This window comes from Chiloscyllium plagiosum, unplaced genomic scaffold (genome assembly GCF_037043375.1).
Source record: "Chiloscyllium plagiosum isolate Xiang-an unplaced genomic scaffold, Cpla_swu_hap1 HiC_scaffold_18, whole genome shotgun sequence".
In the NCBI taxonomy this organism is placed as follows: domain Eukaryota; kingdom Metazoa; phylum Chordata; class Chondrichthyes; order Orectolobiformes; family Hemiscylliidae; genus Chiloscyllium; species Chiloscyllium plagiosum.
In genome coordinates, this window is record NW_028270156.1 from 34,151,026 (window position 1) to 34,171,527 (window position 20,502).

At 43.3% G+C, this 20,502-nt stretch overlaps 1 protein-coding gene across 4 annotated transcripts in view; it reads right to left on the minus strand.

Moving 5' to 3' along the window:
- LOC122558042 (uncharacterized) overlaps positions 1-20,502 on the minus strand; it is a 224,700-nt gene that overhangs the window by 88,989 nt on the left and 115,209 nt on the right. For 3 of the 4 annotated variants that reach the window (XM_087996442.1, XM_087996444.1, XM_043706371.2), the window contains exons 3-7: positions 12,481-12,614; positions 11,884-12,072; positions 10,114-10,207; positions 9,265-9,447; positions 1,807-1,932 (exon numbers count right to left, since the gene is read on the minus strand). In XM_087996442.1, coding sequence (XP_087852568.1) covers positions 1,807-1,932; positions 9,265-9,447; positions 10,114-10,207; positions 11,884-12,072; positions 12,481-12,614 — 726 coding nt within the window. Of the gene's footprint in view, positions 1-1,806; positions 1,933-9,264; positions 9,448-10,113; positions 10,208-11,883; positions 12,073-12,480; positions 12,615-15,987; positions 16,230-20,502 lie in introns of all 4 variants that reach the window. The other variant, XM_087996443.1, reaches the window with a different exon arrangement.

Genomic DNA, 20,502 nt, shown 5'->3' on the forward strand with positions numbered 1-20,502 from the left:
TCAAAGATTGACGAGGTGGCCTTATGTGGAGCTGCAGGAAATGGGGGAGTTACTGAACAAGTATTTTCCATCAATGTTTACTGTGGAAAAGGACATGGAAGATATAGAATGTAGGGAAATAGATGGTGACATCTTGAAAAAAAGTCCATATTACAGAGGATGAGGTGCTGAATGTCTTGAAAAGCATAAAAGCAGATGAATCCTCAGGACCTGATCAGGTGTGCCCTAGAACTCTGTGGGAAGCCAGGGAAGTGACTGCTGGGCCCACTGCTGAGATATTTGTATCATCGATAGTCACAGGTGAGGTGTTGGAAGATTGAAGGTTGGCTAATGTGGGCCATTGTTTAAGAAGAGCGGTAAAGACAATCCAGGGAACTACAGACCGGTGAGCCTGACCTCAGTGGTGGGCAAGTTGTTGGAGGGAATACTGACGAACAGGATTTACATATATTTGGAAAGGCAAGGACTGATTAGGGATAGTCAACATGGCTTTGTGCGTGGGAAATCATGTCTCACAAACTTGATTGAGTTTTTTGAAAAAATAACAAAGAGGATTGAGGAGGGCAGAGCAGAGGATATGATCTATATGGACTTCGGTAAAGTGTTCGACAAGGTTCCCCATGGGAGACTGGTTGGCAAGATTAGATCTCATGGAATACAGGGAGAACTAGCCATTTGAATACAGAATTGGCTTGAAGGTAGAAGACAGAGGGTGGTGGTGGAGGGTTGTTTTCAGACTGGAGGCCTGTGACCAGTGATGTACATCAAGGATCGGTGCTGGGTCCACTGCTTATCCTCACTTATGTAAATGATTTGGATGTGAACATTGCAGGTATAGTTAGTCAGTTTGAAGATGACACCAAAAGTGGAGGTGTAGTGGACAGCAGTGAAGGTTACCTCAGAGTACAATGGGATCTTCACCAGATGGGTCAATGGGCTGAGAAGTGGCATTATGGAGTTTAATTTAGATAAATGTGAAGTGCTGCATTTTGGAAAAGCAAATCAGAGCAGGACTTATATACTTAATGGTAAGGTCCTTGGGAGTGTTGCTGAACAAAGAGACCTTAGAATGCAGTTTCATAGCTCCTTCAAAGTGGAGTTTCAGGTGGACAGCATAGTGAAGAAGGCATTTGGTATGCTGTCCTTTATTTGTCGGAGCATTGAATAAAAGAGTTGGGAGGTTGTGTTGTGGCTATCCAGGACATTCATTAGGCCACTTTTAGAATATTGCATACATTTCTGATATCCTTCCTACCGGAAGGATGTTTGAAACTTGAAAGGGTTCAGAAAAGGTTTACAAGGATGTTGCCAGCGTTGGAAGAGTTGAGCTATCGGGAGAGGCTGAATAGGCTGGGGCTGTTTTCCCTGGAGCGTCGGAGGCTGAGGGTGACTTTGTAGAGGTTTATAAAATCATGAGGGGCATGGATAGGAAAAACAGACAAGGTCTTTTCCCTGGGGTGGGGGAGTCCAGAACTAGAGGGCATAGGTTTAGGGTGAGAGGGGAAGGATATAAAAGAGACCTAAGTGGCATTTTCACACAAAGGAAGGTGCGTGTATGGAATGAGCTGCCAGAGAAAGTGGTGGAGACTGATACAAATGCAACATTAAAAGGCATCTGCAAAATGTTTCTTTTCAAGTATTTATTAAACTTTCTTTTGAAAGCATGGTGAAAAACAGATTCAATAATATCACTCCATAATATACTTCCATTATATGACAATTCTTATTTTGTAATCATTGATGTAGGCTTATGCAAAATTCAGTGTAGGGCTTATTCGAGGTCAGTCCTCACTGAGGAATACCAACCTTACTGCGCAAAGCAGTTGCTTCTTCTTTGAGAAGACCAATACACTGGTGAAGCTGTTGGTTTTCAGACATCTCGTGCTCCAACAGGATTTGATCACTGTTCTGCAGTGCAATTAAAGTTGCCACCTGATTAAAATAAAAGATTCATTCAGTGGAAACGTTTGCTGGAATCTAAGAGTCATGTCCCTTTAGTAATCAATTCAACATGCCAGCTTAGATCAGTACAACAGCTCTTCTATCCAATATCCTCAACATCAATACTGGGAGAGTGTAGGTCCATTAGTGAGGTGGGGCAAAACTGAGCCAAAGTTGCACTTTTGAACAATATTGAAGGAATGCAAAACTGTTAGAGGGTCAATGATGAATTTTGTGATTTTCTATATGTTCGCCCAAGTAGCATATTACAGAGAAACAGGTTTATACTGAGTCAAATATCTGGAAGTTTATTAACAACTTCATAAGTGACATACACAGTCCGGCCTCTATTCTGACCTACATTACAGATACACATCATGAACCAAATGGCTGGCTGTTTGTTGATTGTTAAATGAATGAATAGGGAGTAAGGTGGAGACCTCTTATATTAGGCCATCACATGGGATGATGTCATCTCAAGAAGATAGTTCTCTGAGGACCATCTGATGAGAACTCCCCTTTGAGAACCCCTTGTAATGTGGATGAATGCATTTGTAATAAGTTGGATGAAAGAACTGGATTAATGAATATAATGTAATTGGGATCACGGAGACCTGGCTCCAGAGTGACCAAGGATGGGAACTCAATGTCCAGGGTTATTCAATTTTCATGAAAGATCAATGGAAAGGAATGGGTGGTGAGGTAGTGTTGCTGATGAGGGAGGAGATTAACTACTAAGGAAGAACATTAGCCTGGATGATGTGGAATCTATATGGGTGGAGCGAAGGCAAAACAACATTAATGTGAGTTGTGTACAGACTACAAACAGTAATTGTGAGGTTGGGGATTGTATCAAACAGGAAATTAGACTTGCATGCTGTAAGGGTAAAACAGTTATTATGGCTGACTTCAGTCTACATATTTATTGGGCTAAAGAAACCGATAGCATTGTAATGGAGGAGGATTTCCTGGAATGTATGGTTTCCTCGACAAATATGTCAAAGAACCAGGCAAGAGAGCAAGCCATCCTAGACTGGGTATTGTGTAATGAGAAAGGATTAATTAGCAACCTTTACGTGTGAGATCCTTTGGAAAGAGTGACCATGATATGGTAGAATTCTTCATTAAGATGCAGGGTGATACAGTTAAATCTGAGACTAGGGTACTGAACTTAAAGAAAGCTAACATTGGTAGTTTGAGGCAAGACTTAGCTAGGATAAGCTGGCCAAGAATACTTAAGAGGTTGATGGTAAATAGGCAAAGGCAGATGTTTAAAGAACACATGGATGAACTTCAACAATTGTATATCCCTATCTGGTGTAAGAGTAAAACAGAGAAGATGACTCAACCATGGCTACCCAGGGACACAGGTTTGATTCCAGCCTCAGGGAACTGTGTGGAGTTTGCATTCTCCCTGTGTCTGTGTGGGTTTCCTCCAGGTGCTCCGGTTTCCTCCCACAATCCAAAGATGTGCAGGTCAGGTGAATTGGCCATGCCAAATTGCCTATATGTTAGGTGCATTAGTCAGAGGGAAATGGGTCTGAGTGGGTTTCTCTTCAGAGGGTTGGTGTGGACTTGTTGGGCCGAAGGGCCTGTTTCCACACTGTAGACAGTCTAATCTACAAAAACGGAAATCAGGGACTGTGTTAAAGTCAACGGGGAGGCATATAAATTGGTCAGAAAAAGAGCAATCCTGAGAACAGGGAGAAATTTATAATTCAGCAGAGGAGGACAAAGGGTTTAATTTGGAAGGGGAAAATAGAATATGAAACTAAGCTTGCGGAAAACATAAAAACTGACTGCAAAAGCTTCTCTAGACATTTGAACAGAAAAAGATTGGTTGAAACAAATGTAGGTGCCTTGCAGTTAGAATCAGGGCAACTCATAATTGACAACAAATAGATGGCATACAAGTTGAACAAATACTTTGGATCTGTCTTCACTAAAGTGGCACAAACACCCTTCTGGAAATACTAGGGGACAGAGGGTCAAGCGTGAAGGAGGAACTGAAGGGAATCCTTAATAGTCAAGAAATGGTACTGGGGAAAATAATGGGAATAAAACCCAATAATTCCCCAGGCCCTGATGCTTTGCATTCCAGAGTACTTAAGGAAGTAGCCCTAGAAGCAGGAGATGCATTGTTGATCATTTTCCAGCATTCTATACGGAGTTCCAATGAACTGGAGAATAGATAATGTAACCCCAACTTTTATTAAAAGGAGGGAGAGAGAAAACAGAGAATTATAGGCTGGTGGTGGGGAAAATACAGGAGTCAATTATAAAGGACGTAATGACTCAGCATTTGGAAAATGGTGTAAAAACAATGACTGCAGATGCTGGAAACCAGATTCTGGATTAGTGATGCTGGAAGAGCACAGCAGTTCAGGCAGCATCCAAAGAGCTTCGAAACCAACGTTTCGGGCAAAAGCCTGATGAAGGGCTTTTGCCTGAAACGGCGATTTCGAAGCTCCTTGGATGCTGCCTGAACTGCTGTGCTCTTCCAGCATCACTAATCCAGAATTTGGAAAACGGTGACAGAATCAGTCCAAGTCAGCATGGATTCACTAAAGGGAAATCATGCTTGATACATCTTCTGGAATCCTTTGGGAATGTGACCAGTACAGTGGACAAGGGTGAATTGATAGCTAGTGTGTATCTAGAAGTTCAAAAGGCTTTTGACAAAGTTCCACACAAGAGACTAATGAGGAAAATTAAAGCTCATGACATCAGAGGTAATGTATAAAGAACTGGTCAGCAGACAGAAAGCAGAGAGTTAGAATAAAAGGATCCTTTTCAGAGTGGCAGACAGTGATCAGTGGAGTGCAGCAGGGTCCAGTGCTGAGACCAGCTTTTCTCAGTATATATTAGGAATTGGATGAAGGAACTGAATGCCTTATCTCCAAATTTGCAGATGACACTAACCTGGGTAGCAGTGTGTGCTGTGAGGAGGATGCTAAGAGTCTGGAGGGTGACGTGAACACGCTGGCTGACTGGACAAATAACTGGCAAATGCAATATAATGTGGATAAGTCTGAGGATATCCACTTTGGTCACAAAAACATGAAGGCAGATTATTATCTGAATGGTGGCAGTTTAGGAAAAGATGAGGTACAATGAAACATGGGTGTCATGGTGGAACAGTCGCTGAAGGTTGGCCTGCAGGTGCAGCAGGCAATGAGGACAGGTAATGGCATGCTGGCCTTCATAGCAGAGGATGTGAGTATTGGAGTAGAGATGTCTTGCTGCAGTTACACAGCAGCAGTGATGAGGCCACACCTTGAGTATCGTGTGCAGTTTTGGTCTCCTAGTCTGAGGAAGGACATTCTTTCTATTGAGGGAGTCCAGCAAGGGGTCTCCAGACTGATTCCCAGGATGGCATGGAATCGACTGGGCTTGTACTCACTGGAATTTAGAAGAATGAGAGGGGGATCTCATAGAAACATCGAAAATCCTCATGGAACTGAGCAGGCTGGCTGCGGGTAGAATGTTCCTGATGTTGGGGAAGTCCAGAACTAGGGATCACAGTCTAAGAATAAGGGGTAAGCAATTCAGGACTGAGATAAGGAAGAATTCCTTCACTCAGAGAGTTGTGAACCTGTGTAATTCCCTAACACAGGAAGCTGTTGGGGCCAGTTCATTAAATATATTCAAGAGGGAACTGGAGGTGGCCATTGTGCTAAAGGGCTGGAAATGTGTTGCTGGAAAAGCGCAGCAGGTCAGGCAGCATCCAGGGAACAGGAGAATCGACGTTTCGGGCATAAGCCCTTCTTCAGGAATGAGGCCTGCTGGACAAACTTTCCTCATTCCTGAAGAAGGGCTTATGCCCGAAACGTCGATTCTCCTGTTCCCTGGATGCTGCCTGACCTGCTGCGCTTTTCCAGCAACACATTTCCAGCTCTGATCTCCAGCATCTGCAGACCTCACTTTCTCCCCATTGTGCTAAAGGGATCAAGGGATATGGAGGGAAAGCAGGAATGGGATACTGAAATTGCGTGATCATGTTGAACGGTGGTAGAGACTCAAAGGGCTGAAAATGGCCTACTTCTGCACCTATTTTCTATGAAATGATTCAATGAAACTGCTCTCTCAAGCACCTACTGTATTTCCAGGGGGACGAAGCTTATGCTGTGTCAATCATTTCTCTGAAACCTTTTAGCCAACGGCCATGATACGACTACTCAAGCCATTGGATGACTATTGCCCCCTGCCTACCTCCATTTGAAGCTTTGTTTCATTCATTTTAAGAACAAAGTTTTCGAAAATAATACACTGATAATAGAGAGCATTTTGAGTCAGATAAATGGTTGATGCTAATTCAGTATACAGTGTATATTATGACCTCTGTGCTTCTTGTAATTCTTCCCTTTTGCTTTCAGAAGCCTGAATTTTGGAAGATTATCCTTTACTATGAGAGGAACTGAATAAAAAGTAAGGATGTTACGCTTAGTTATCTCGGGCATCGCTGAAACCACGGCTGTGTGCAGTTTAGGTGCAAATGTGTTGGAGGCAATACAAAGTTGACTAGATTGATACCAAGAATGAATGGAACGTTTGGACAGACTGGAATTGTTTCCAGTCTGAAAGAGTGAAGGGTTATTTGATTAAATTGTGTAAGATCTTGAATGATCCAAAATCCTGGACCTGACTGTGGCTGTACCCCCACCTTATAGACTGCAGCAGCTCAACACTACCTCCTCCTGGACAATTAGTGTTGGCCAACAGATTCTGTCCTTATCAGTGACACCATCATCCTGAGAGAGAATTAAAAGAATGCCTCAAAAGACTAAATTAAAATAAAAACAGTATTTTACAGTTTTATTTAAAGTGAGGAATGGCAATTAGTTAGTGGATGATTTAAGCCAAACTAAACATCTCCAAGTGGGTATATTTTGATTAACCCTGTTACTTCAGGGTCTGTCAGTTTACTGAATAAGCTGTCAGAATCTTTCTCATTACACCGAATCCCTGTTGAGTCAATGCATGGCATTGTGGTTGCAACTAAAGCACATGGATTGCAGCAGTTCAAGAAGGTAGCTCACCACAATCTTCTCGAACAACTGAAAACAGGCAATAAATGCCAATCCAGCCAGTGACACCTATGTCCCATGAGTGAACATAAAAACAAATTAGCAGAAGGGTATCTTTGATTCATGTCAAAATTGAGAAAAGCTATTGACATTTCGTATATGCTCACACACATGTCCCTTCACTGTTTCATTCACACACTCACCACGTAACTATACTTAAATGAAAACCTTCAGCCAGTGAGGAGGGAAAACATATGTCTGTGGCTGCATCTTCCTCTGATTCAGTCTAATATCTTCTAGCTGCTAATGGACAGTATGTCAAGCCACCACTCTAGGCTATCTAGCGGGCAAGTGGAACTAATTTGGGAGCGGGTTCGGCGTGGACTAGTTAGACCAAAGGGTCTGTTTCTGTGCTGTATGACTCTATCTGTCCAGGGATCATCAGTTTTTGATTCCTTAAAGCACAGTATGTAGGGCAACTCATTCCCTCAAACTCTGCAGACTCTTGTCTCCCCACACAGCTCAATGTAGACCCTCTCCCCACACAGCTCAATGTAGACCCTCTCCCCACACAGCTCAATGTAGACTTCTCCCCTCACAGTGTTGACCCTCTTCCCTCACAGAGTGGACCGTCTCCCCTTAGTGTGGACCCTCTCCCCTCACAATGTATACCCTCTCTTCTCACAATGTAGACCTGTTCTCCTCACAGTGTAGACCCCCTTCCCTCACAGTTCAATGTAGACCCTCTCCCCCCACAGTGTGGACCCTTTCCCCTCAGTATGGATGCCCTCCCCTCACAGTGTGGACCCACTCCCCTCAAAGTGTGGAACCTCTCTGCTCACAGGGTAGACTCTCTCCTCTCTGCTCACAGCATGGACCCTCTCCCCGCACAATGTCTATCCTCTCCCCTCACATTTTGGATCCTCTCCTCTCACAGAGCAGACCCTCTCCCCTCACAGTGTGGACCCTCTCCCCTCACAGCTCAGTGTAGACCCTCTCCCCTCACAGCTCAGTGTTGACCCGCTCCTCCCACAGTGTAGACCGTCTCCCCTCACAGTGTGGACCCTGTCCTCTCACAGTGCAGACCCTCTTTTCTCACAGTGTGGACACTCTTCCCTCACAGTATGGAATCTCACCCCTCACAGCTCAGTGTAGACCCTCTCCCTTCACAGTGTGGATTCTCTCCCCTCACAGTGTAGACCCTCTCCCCTCACAATGTGGAATATCACCCCTCACAGCTCAGTGTAGACCCTCTCCCCTCACAGTATGGACCCTCTCCCCTCACAGTGTAGTCCTTCTCCCCTCACATTTTGGACCCTCTCCTCACACTGCGGACCCTCTCCCCTCACAGTGTGGACCCTCTCCCCTCACACTGCGGACTCTCTCCCCTCACAGTGTATACCCTCTCCCCTCACACTGTGGACCCTCTCCCCTCACAGTGTATACCCTCTCCTCTCACAACTCACTGTATACTCTCTCCCCTCACACTGTGGACCCTCTCCCCTCACACTGTGGATTCTCTCCCCTCACAGTGTATACCCTCTTCTCTCGCAGTGCAGATTCCCTCCCCTCACAGTGTAGACCCTCTGCTCTCACAGTGTGGAACATCTCCCCTCACAGTGTATACCCTCTCCCCTCACACTGTGGACCCTCTCCCCTCACAGTGTATACCCTCTCCTCTCACAGCTCACTGTATACTCTCTCCCCTCACACTGTGGACCCTCTCCCCTCACAGTGTATACCCTCTCCTCTCACAACTCACTGTATACTCTCTCCCCTCACACTGTGGACCCTCTCCCCTCACACTGTGGATTCTCTCCCCTCACAGTGTATACCCTCTTCTCTCGCAGTGCAGATTCCCTCCCCTCACAGTGTAGACCCTCTGCTCTCACAGTGTGGAACATCTCCCCTCACAGTATAGACCCTCTCCTCTCACAGTGTGGACCGTCTCCACTCACAGTGTGAACCCTCTCCTCTCACAGTGTGAACCATCTCCTCTAACAGTGTGGACCTTCTCCCCTCACACTGTGGACTCTCTCCACTCACAGTGTATACCCTCTCCTCTCGCAGTGCATATCCCCTCCCCTCATAATGTAGACCCTCTCCCCTCACAGTGTGGATCCTCTCCTCTCACAGTGTGGACCGTCTCCCCTCACAGCTCAGCGTTGCTTTGTCAATGTTTAACTCTCATTGTAGATTTGCCTGGATCTGGAATGCTAAATGGCCTCCTCCTGTTACTCATGTTGTTATTGTATTGTTAAAAATTGATGATAGGTTAAAAAATGGTAGAACATACATTTTGATCATAAAGCTGTGCCACGCTCCCTTGAAACATCTTCAGTTCAAATTCAGTTGTCTCCTTCAAGTTGTCCAGCACGTTTTTCAAAGCTGCTTCATCATAACCTCTTCCAACTCGCTCGTCAAGTTGCTGCACCAAAACCTTTGACCTTTCAATTCTTTTACTCATAGATTGTAAATCCTGTGGGGAAAAGTGTTGAAAGTATAAAGCAGTGATCATCTAGATTGTCTTTTCATTACTATTGTGCAGTTCACAGCCTCTGGACTCCCCAAAGCTCTTTACAGCCAATTAAGTATTTTTGAAGTGTAGTCACTGTTGTAAGTTTGTAAACATGGCATGGCATTTGTGCATAGTAAGATCCCACAAAGTGTAAGAATGATGAGCAGTTAATCTGTTTCAGTGATACTGATTGAAGCATTGTCCAGAATGCCAGGGAGTATTTCACTTCTCTGCTTTAAGTATGACCATGGGATCTTATACATTCAAATTAGAAAGCAAACTGGGTCTCCATTTGGCTTCTTATCCAAAAGAACAGCATCTCTAGCAGTGTGGCATTCCCTCAATACTGCACTGAATTGTTAGCCTAGATTGTCATGCATTCCTTATGGAGCTGGACTTCAAGCTTTACAGTTCAGCCTCAGCAGAAAGGTTACCCATTGAGTCACAGCCTGATGCAATGTAATGCAATCAAAACTGTGTTTAACACAGTGAACCATCCCCACACATATCATAGGAACGTCTGGTGAGCACAGAATTAAAGCCTTCGGGAAGGGATGACAGAACACCGGGAAACGTGACAGGGGGATGATAAACTCTGGGGCAATCTCCTGCCCAGCCATCACTCACCTTGCTGTGCTGCTCACTCTGTAGCTCCAGCTGATGATTCAGATGTTGTATTTGTTTGCACAGTCTGACTTTCTGAGCTGCTTCTTCTTCACACCTTTCCCAAGAGAATGTTACACAATAGTTATACACCTTTCCTCGGCATAAAGATTCAATAATGCATGAAGGGAATGTTTTACAGGAGCTTTCACAAACTGCTTACAACATCAATCAGCTTCTCATCTGAGCTGAACGTTGCTCACAGGTCAATGTTGGGTTGGGATATTACATTGTTCATATGGTGCTGAGGCTAAACCAAATGGTATAGATATAGACAACTTGTCATGTAACCTATAAGATCCTAAGAGAAAGGAGCAGGAGTAGGCCATTTGGCCCATCAAGCTTCTTCCTCCATTTAATTAAATCATGGCTGATCTGTCTGTGGCCTTAACTTCAATTTCCTGCCTGACCCCATAACTCTTTCCTCCCTTGCTGATCAAAAGTCTGTCAAACTCTGGCTTAAGTATGTTCAATGGCCCAACCACTACTGTTGTCTGTGGAAAAGAATTTAAAAGATTAATGAACATCTGAGTAAAAACATCCAGCTCATCTAAAATGGGAAAGTTCTTACTTTTACACTGAGCTCCCAGATTCTAGAGCATGTGAAAGGAAAATATCCTCCCAGCATCTATCCTGCTGAGCCCCTACATGTTTCAATAAAATCACCGCTCATTAGTCTAAACTCCATTAAGGATACCGGCAATCTACTCAACCTTTTCTGAACTAACTATAAGGTATTTTTATTCACCCACGGGATAAGGACATCACTGGCTAGGCCAGCATTTATTGCCCATCCCTTATTGCTCAGAGGACAGTTAAGAATCAACCACATTGCTGCGGATCTGGAGTCACATGTAGGCCAGACCAGCTAACGTTTCCTTCCTTAATGGGCACTATTGAACCAGATGGGTTTTCCAACAACTGGCCACAGATTCATGAGTCATTATTAGAATCTTAATTCCAAATTTTTATTGAATTCAAATTCCACCACCATCTATCATGGCAGAATTTTGAACCCGGGTCCCAGAACATTACCTGGGTCTCTGGATTAACTATCCAGCAATAATACCACTAGGCCATCACCTCCCCAAACTACTCCATGCCATTCTCACAGCGCCAGAGACCCGGGTTCAATTCCCGCCTCAGGCGACTGACTGTGTGGAGTTTGCACGTTCTCCCCGTGTCTGCGTGGGTTTCCTCCAGGTGCTCCGGTTTCCTCCCACAGTCCAAAGATGTGCAGGTCAGGTGAATTGGCCATGCTACATTTCCCGTAGTGTTAGGTAAGGGGTAAATGTAGGGGCATGGGTGGGTTGCGCTTTGGCGGGTCGGTGTGGACTTGTTGGGCCGAAGGGCCTGTTTCCACACTGTAATCTAATCTAAATCTAATGTAATCTAATCTAATTCTCACAGCTGAAAGGGATGAATGCGTGGAGCTCTGCCCATATCCCAAACAAGAAGGAAGCAGGTAGACAATATGTTGATGAAGGTGAAATTGGGATCCATCATGTTCTGAAAGGCTCATAATAACAGGCTTACTTGGATTGGTGCGTTTGTGGTGCAATTCTTTCTGATCTGATCTGCCGACCCTGGAATTCCATTTCTGGATAGGAATTGGATTAGGCAGGAGGCTGAGGTATCTTCGAGATATTATCTGTGTGTTCAGGAGAGGCTAATATTGCACCTAACCTGTGTTACTGACCCAACTAAAACATCAAGCAAAACAGTGGTACTTACATTGCTTGTAGTTCTGTCAAGGTAGTCTTTACATCTTGCACTTCAAGCCAAGTTGTCATTAACCGTATTGCAGGCATTGTCACAGGATGATATGCAGAGAGGATCTCAGCGTGTCTGTCAGCAATCAGTGCTTTCAGTCTCTGGATCTCCTGTTTTTTTCTCTCAATTCCTCTGTTCAGTGAGATGACCCTGTCAATGACAGCGGGAATTGTCAGAGCTGAACAAAGAATTAAGCTGGATTCTCCAGTGGGAATAGATGGCTGAAATAACACAATCATTGTTTTACATCTAACTCTATCTGAATGTTTCCTGATGAAGGATCCATGTCCAAAATATTCTTCTGGCTCCTCGGATGCTGCCTGACCTGCTGTGCTTTTCCAGCACCACACTCTCAACTCTATCTGAATGTCCCAAATCTATGTTTCCCCAAGATCTATAGACTCACAGCTAGGATATCTAGGATATTTTAGATTGTGATTTAGCCTTTTGTCCTTCATCAATATCAGTGACCATGTGATGAAACTAAAACCCAACGTATTTGTTGAAACATTATTTACAATAAGACCATACTAAGAATCTCAGTAAAATTAATCTTACCTCTGCTGGTATTCTGAAACCAAGTGGATTATGTGATTACCGGTGGATTTATTCTTGTTTCTGAAGTGAACCTGTTTGTGCGTTTCCATTTCACCATTCAGCTGCTGTGTCAGAGGTGACCAGGAGGTGTGACCCTATGAGTCAAAGCAAGAAAGTAGTTTAGTATCAGCCACCTTCCTGAAAGTGCCAGAATGACTGACCATTTGATGTTAATAACTTTAGAATGTGAACATTATGGAGTCCATATCCATGTTCTAGTTACTGTATAAATATTCCAATATCACTGCCTCTGCTCGAGTTTAAAATTTCAAACCCTTCCAACAAGCCAATATAACCTGCCAAGGCTGAGCACATTTTGAATCACAGGATCCCTACAATATGGAAGCAGGGCATTTGGCCCATACTGATCCTCCAAAGAGCACCCCATTCCCCCATCCCTGTAACTCCACATTTCCCATGGCTAATCCACTTAACCTGGACACTATTGGCAATTTAGCATAGCCGATCCACTAAACCTGCATATCTTTGGACTGTGGGATGAAACCAGAGCAACTGGAGGAAACAAACACAGACACGGGAAGAATAGGCAAACTCCACACAATCACTAGAGTTGAAGGCAAGTCCCTGGCGCTGTGAGGAAGCAGTGCTAACTGCTGAGCTGACACACCACGTGCCCCAGTTAAAATTCAGTACAGCCTTATCAGAGCTGTTTATCAGCACACGCTGGCATGGAAATAACCCTGGTCCATCAAATTTTGTGAAGATTACAAAACTTGGACAGCCCATCTAGTTTCTGATAGTGTTTATTTGCCATACAAGCAATACCCTAATCCCAGGTTTTCATCATGTTCCTATATCACTTTCTTCAATTACTTAAACTAAAGGCTCACTTTTCTATAGCACCTGTTTAGAACCTCAAGTCTTGCTGCACATTCAAGGAAGTACTTGAAGTGTTGTCACTGCTGAGCACAGGAAAATCTGGCAATGGTAAAGTTTTATTATGAATAAATGATCTGTAATTAGAGAGATGAGTATTGTCCAAGCCTTTGGAAAAAACTCCCCCGCACTTCCCTAAAATAGTGGTGATGTGGTTTTCACGTCCAGCTGAGAGGACGGGTAGGACCTTGGTTTAACACCTTATCCAAAAGGTGATACATGTGTCTGTGCAAGGTTTCCTAAGAATCACTCTTCTAGTAATGCAGCACTTCCTCAGTTCTATCCCTGATTGTGCAGCACTCCCTCAGTGTTGCCCTTCTTTCAGTACAGGTACTACTGCTGTGACAGTGCAGCAGTCTGTCTGTACTTGCCCTTTTGACAGTGCAGCCAGCCATCCCTCAGAATGCCCATCCAAATGAATATGCAAATCAAGAGCAGGAGTAGGCCATTCAGCCCGTGAGCTTGCTCTGGCATTCATGGGTAATCTCATCATCACCTCAAACTTGCATTCTCACCTACTCCCGATAAACTTACGTCCCATTGCTTAATCTATCTACCTCTATCTTAAAAATACGCAAGGAATCTGTTTCCACCAATTTTCAGGAAGAGAGTTTCAAAGATTTGTTACCATTTGAGAGGGTAAAATAATTACCTCATCTCTGTTTTAAATGGTTGACCCCTAGTTCTAGACTCTCCCTTACAAAGAAACATTTGTCTAAATCTATCCTGGCAAGGCTCCTCAGGATTTTATGTTTCAATCAAGATGCCTCTTTATCTTCTAAAACCCAGCAGACCCAGGCCCAGCTTCTCCAACCTTTCCACATAAGATAGCATCTCTCCCATCTACTCTGTCTGAACTGGCCCCATTGCATTTATACCCTTCTTTAAACAAGGTAACCAATACTGTATGGGTAAACTGATGTTGTCACCAGTGCCTGTGTAACTGAAGCATGTATTAAATTCCAAACCTAATACAAATGTTAACACTCTAATAGCTTTCCTTATTACTTGCTGTGCCTTTGTGATTCACACACACAATGACACCCAGACCCCTTTACATTTTTCTTTGTCAGATTAGGCTGTATTTGATTCCTGATGAAGGGCTCCGGCCCGAAACGTCAACTCTCCTGCTCCTTGAATGCTGCCTGACCTGCTGTGCTTTTCCAGCACCACATTCTCGACTCTAACATCCAGCATCTGCAGTCCTCACTTTCGCCTATACTCTATTTGCCACATCCTTTGCCCATTCATTGAACCTATCTATACCCATTTTAGTCTCCTTATGTCCTCTTCACAACTTATATTCCTGTCTTTGTATTATCTCCAAACCGTATCTTCTATTACTTCATCTGAGTCATTTATATCAATTGTGAACAATTGAGGTCCCAACAATGACCCTTGTGGCACACCTCACATTCTGTCTCGCCAAAATGAGAAGACCTATTCATGCCTACTCCCTCCTTCCAGTCAATCTTTTGTCCATGCAAATATGCTATTCCTTATAGCATAATCTTTTATTTTCCACAATAACCTTGGATATAGCAACTTATAAAATGCCTTTTGGAAATCAACGTTCAGTCCATCTATTGGTTCCCTTTGGCCACATGTGGAAAGGACTCCAATAAATAGGTCAAACATGATTGCTCTTTCACAGAACTATATGTTGTCTCTGTCTGATTACCTTGAATTATCCAAATTCCCTGTCAACCAGGTGGACAATGCAGAATATAAGTTGGGGCTGTTAATCAAGTCCATTCAGGGAGCCTTGGCTGACAGATAAGAATAGGAGGGTCGAACATCCTGCCCACCCTGAGAGCTGGCTCTGAGGGGGCTGGATGAGTGTCAAAGACTCTCCACATGTAAATGAAGGGTGACTTGGTGATGGGATGCCAGTCTCTTTGGAGTTATTTCTCTCTTCTTTTGCAGCCATTGTCCTAACAGTCATTGATTATTTTTCTCTTTTAGATCTGACGATGCCAACTTGTGTGGTGTAGAGTGATTCGTCAGAATCAGGTGTTGCTATCTCTCCACTAGCTGTCTTTTATACATTTGCTTTGCTTCTTTCCAGCGAAACGCTCATGTGCAAATTGTAGCTGGAGCCTTCCCCACTCGGGACATGTTCCTTTTATTGGTGAGATCTCCTCCAACAATACGTACTGTCATATTTATATCTTGTCTTCTGGCATTGCTCTCTCTGCTGGTTCTGCTCCAAATATTTGGACAGCCATAATAAATGTTTTTAATTCTTCTAGCTTACAGTTATATCAGACTTCAATGCAAACATACTACTAGTCAATATTAAGGTGCTAATTAATAGTCTTCCTTGAGTGAAAGCCGGAGGAATTTTATAAATTACTATCACCAAGAAAAGTAACAAACTATGACATCAAACACACATGCAAAGACAGGTGTCTCCAACAATAGGAAGATAACAAATATGCAATTTAAAATATTCTTAGAATCCTTGAGTTTTATATTAAATCTGAGACCACAGCTGTTTAGCTGATGCCTTGTCTCCTCAGAAACCTACAGTTGCTGGTGAATAGAATTTGCTCTGATTTGTTATATTACCTGTGCTGAATTTTTAGATGTCTGGAAGGAAACTGGGAGAGTGAGAGAATCTTTCAGTCCTTGGTATTACCAATCAATGTTCTTTCTCTGCTCTGACTGCCTGAAATTCATTTGTGTGTCCCCATGCCTGACGTCACTGTATTGTTCAGTCTGGATAATCCTCAAATATGTGAAACTTCCAAAATGATGTAAATCAAAGACAGGAGACAAGGGTTTCTTCACAGTTGGCTGGGTTTCAGTGCCTATTGATCAAATGACAAATTCAGTTCAGAATGTCGTTGCTTAATTCAAATTGGTTTCATGAACATGACTAAACCTAGTCAGATGATTAAGGTAGCCACTTTAAATTAGTGTTTTCTCTGTTTTTGTAAACTATGAAAGTCCATGAATGTCTCAGATGTTATAATTAGATCTGGAAGTTGAAAATTAATAGTGTATATTTTACCACAATTATGACATAGAGTCAGAGGGTCACAGAGATGTACAGCACAGAAACAGCCACTGTGGGCGGCACGGTGGCACAGTGGTTAGCACTGCTGCCTCACAGCACCAGAGACCCGGGTTCAATTCCCGCCTCAGGCGACTGACTGTGTGGAGTTTGCACGCTCTCCCCGTGTCTGCGTGGGTTTCCTCCGGGTGCTCCGGTTTCCTCCCACAGTCCAAAGATGTACAGGTCAGGTGAATTGGCCGTGCTAAATTGCCTGTAGTGTTAGGTAAGGGGTAAATGTAGGGGTATGGGTGGGTTGCGCTTCGGCGGGGCGGTGTGGACTTGTTGGGCCGAAGGGCCTGTTTCCACACTGTATGTAATCTAATCTAATCCAAGTCATCCATGCTGACCAGATAACCTAAATAAATCTAGTTTCATTTGCCAGCATTTGGCCTATATCCCTCTAAACCCTTCTTGTTCATACGTCCATCCAAATGCCTCTTAAATGTTGCAATTGTACCAGCCTCCACCACTTCCTCTGGCAGCTCATTCCATACATGCACCACCTTCTGCATGAAAAAGTTGCCCTTTAAGTCCCTTTTAAATCTTTCCCCTCTCACCTTAAACCCATGCCCTCCAGTTTTTGACTCCTCCATCCTGTGGAAAAGACTTTGTCTATTTACTCTATGTAATATCTACTCTACATAACTTTATCAAGTTCTATAAGGTCACCCCTCTGCCTCCAAAGCTCCAGGGAAAATAGCCCCAGCCCGTTCAGCATCTCCATATAGCTCAAACCCTCCAACCCTGGCAATATCCTTGTAAATCTTTTCTGAAACTTTTCAAGGTTCACAATGTCTTTCCTATAGCAGGGAGACCAGAATTGCATGCAATATTACAGGAGTGGCCTAACCAATACAGCTGCTCCTGACCTCCCAACACCTATACTCAATGCACTGACCGATAAAGGTAAGCATACCAAACACCACCTTCACTATCCTGACTACCTGCGACTCCACTTTCAAGGAGCTATGAACCTACACTCTAAAGTCTCTTTGTTCAGTAACACTCCACAGAACCTTACCATTAAGTGTATAACTCCTGCCCTGATTTGCCATTCCAACATGCAATACCTCACATTTACTTAAATTAAACTCCATCTGCCACCTCTCAACCCATTGGCCCATCTGATCAAGATCCTGTTATACTTTGAAGTAATCTTCTTCGCTGTTCACTACATCTCCAATTTTGGTGTCATCTGCAAACTTACTAACGACATCTCCTATATTCACATCCAAAACATTTATATAAATGATGAAAAGCAGTGGACCCAGCACCAATTCTTGTGGCACACCACTGGTCATAGGCCTCCAGTCTAAAAAACAACCTACCACCACCACCTTCTGTCTTGTTTCTTCAAGCAAGTTCTGGAATCAAATATCCCTGCATTCCTTGTTAACCAGCCTACCATAAGGAATCTTGTCAAATGCATCTTTGAAGTTCATCTTGATCGTGTCCACCGCCCTGCCCTCATCAATTCTTTTTGTTACCTTCCCAACCAAGTTAGCCATTTGTAATATGTTGTTCTTGTTTTGCCCGGATTGTCTCTCACCATTATGCAAAACCTTTGCTTGTCTCCCATTAACAGGCATGAGATAATCTTGTGCAACTTCAGAGCTGCTGCATGTGCTGCTGGCTTTCTTAAGAGTAAGTTTGTCCTCTCTCACCAGATGTGCACTCATGACAGGATCCCTTATCCTTAAGACATTCTTATCATGTGATTCATCAGACACTAATCAATATTTTTCCTCTCCCAAAGCTCTGCAGTTGAACACAGATTGTTCATGTGTAATATTGCTCTGGGGTCCAAAGTATGTCTTCAATCCACTTACAGTTTCTCCGGTCCACATTCCTTGCTCCTCAGTGAGGTCTTGGCTACAATACAGTTGGAACAATCTTTCTGGAATACTGATAAGGTTATTTGCCGTATGTGCTCTATCTTTTCATTTAACTTGTCATTTTTTCAAAGATTTCTCTAAAATAAATACTAATTCTTTCTGGAACAGGCTCTCCTTTTTTGAGGTATTTTAGGTTTTGGAGGTAATTTCCTCAAATTCCAGGAGCAGCAATTACTGTGTTATACGCTGTTGCATTGTTTTGGAACTTTGGAGAAAAAAAAAGTCAAAACAACAGCACTTTTAAAAGGGAGAGGTACAGACAAAGGCAGCACAGGGTCAGGTCAGTGCAGAAAAGAGAGAGAGAGAGAGAAAGAAACCCACAGTGCTAACTGACACAGCAGTGAACCTGCACAGCTACTGCCTTTGCTGTTTGTTTTCATGTGTCGCTGGATATCGGGGTGCGTCTGGGAAAATTAACAAACTGAAATTCAGAACTAATCTTGCAGGAACCTGTTTGGGAGAGGTCAAAGCACAGAAACAGATAAGTGAACATAAACTCTGCAGTAGTGACTAGAGTGGGTTCTTTCTTGACTAGATGATTTTTGAGATATGTCTTTTGATTAAACTTAAAATATAAGCCATAAGTATGAAGTTAACCTGGAGCAGTATTTTGTCGAGGAATAAGACAGTGCTATTTTCTAGGTCTGCAGATTGGAAGAAGCAAAAATGCCTTTAGTAGAATGATATGCTCTTCTGTTCTGATATGGGTGATTAGGGAAAAATTATGTATTATTGAGGATTATATCTGCAATAAATGCCATTGGTTGCGAATCCTATCAGATCGAATAGATCAGTTGGAACGACAGTTAGAGGTAATGAGGAATTTACAAAAGCAGAGGGGGGTGATGGATGTTAGTTATAGGAAGGGAGAAAAGTTGCAGATACAATCACATAGATGGGTTAACTCTAGGAAAGGTATGAGAGGTAGGCAGGTAGTGCAGGATTCTTCTGTGGCTATCCCTATTTCAAACAAGTATGCTGTTTTGGAAAATGTAGGGGGTGATGGATTCTCAGGGAAATGTAGCACAAACAGCCAAGTTTCTGGTATTGAGACTGGCTCTGATTCAATGAGGGGTACATCGGGTGCCAAGAGATCGATGTGTTAGGGGACTGTCTAGTCCGAGGCACAGACAAACGTTTCTATGGCCAGCAGCGAAAAATCAGAATGGTGTGTTGCTTCCCTGGTACCAGGATCAAGGATGTCTCAGAGAGGGTGCAGAATGTTCTCAAGAGATCAGTCTGAGACTGGTACAGTTGAGAAACGAAGCAAGTCAAATGGTCAAGGCAGGCAGGGATGAAGCAGAGAACAAGGAGGGCTGATAAATTCAACTGCATTTACTTCAATGCAAGAGACCTAACAGGGAAGCAGATGAACTCAGGGCATGGTTAGGAACATGAGACTGGGAAATTATAGCAATTACAGAAACGTGGCTCAGGGATGGACAGGACTGGCAGCTTAATGTTCCAGGATACAAATTTTACAGGAAGGATAGAAAGGGAGGCAAGAGAGAAGGGGGTGGCATCTTTGATAAGGGATAGCATTACTGCTGTGCTGAGGGAGGATATTCCTGAAAATACCAGGGAAGTTGTTTGGGTGGAACTAAGAAATAAAATAGGGATGATCACCTGATTGGGATTGTATTATAGACCTCCTAATAGTCAGAGGGAAATGGTGAAATTTGTAAGAAGATCTCAGTTATCTGTAAGAATAATAGGGTGGTTATGGTAGGGGATTTTAACTTTCCAAACATAGATTGGGACTGCCATAGTGTTAAACGCTTAGATGGAAAGGAATTTGTGAAGTGTGTACCAGAAATGTTCCTGATTCAGTATGTGGATGTACCTACTAGAGAAGGTGCAAAACTTGACCTACTGTTGGGAAATAAGGCAGGGCACGTGTCTGAGGTGTCATGAGGGAGCACTTTGGAGTCACTGACCATAATTCTATTGGTTTTAAAATAGTGATGGAAAAAAATAGACCAGATCTAAAAGTTGAAGTTCTAATTTTGAGGAAGGCTAATTTTGATTGTATTTGGCAAGAACTTTCAAGAGCTGACTGGGGGCAAATGTTCACAGGTAAAGAGATGGCTGGAAAATAGAAATGAGATAACAAGAGTCCAGAGACAGTGT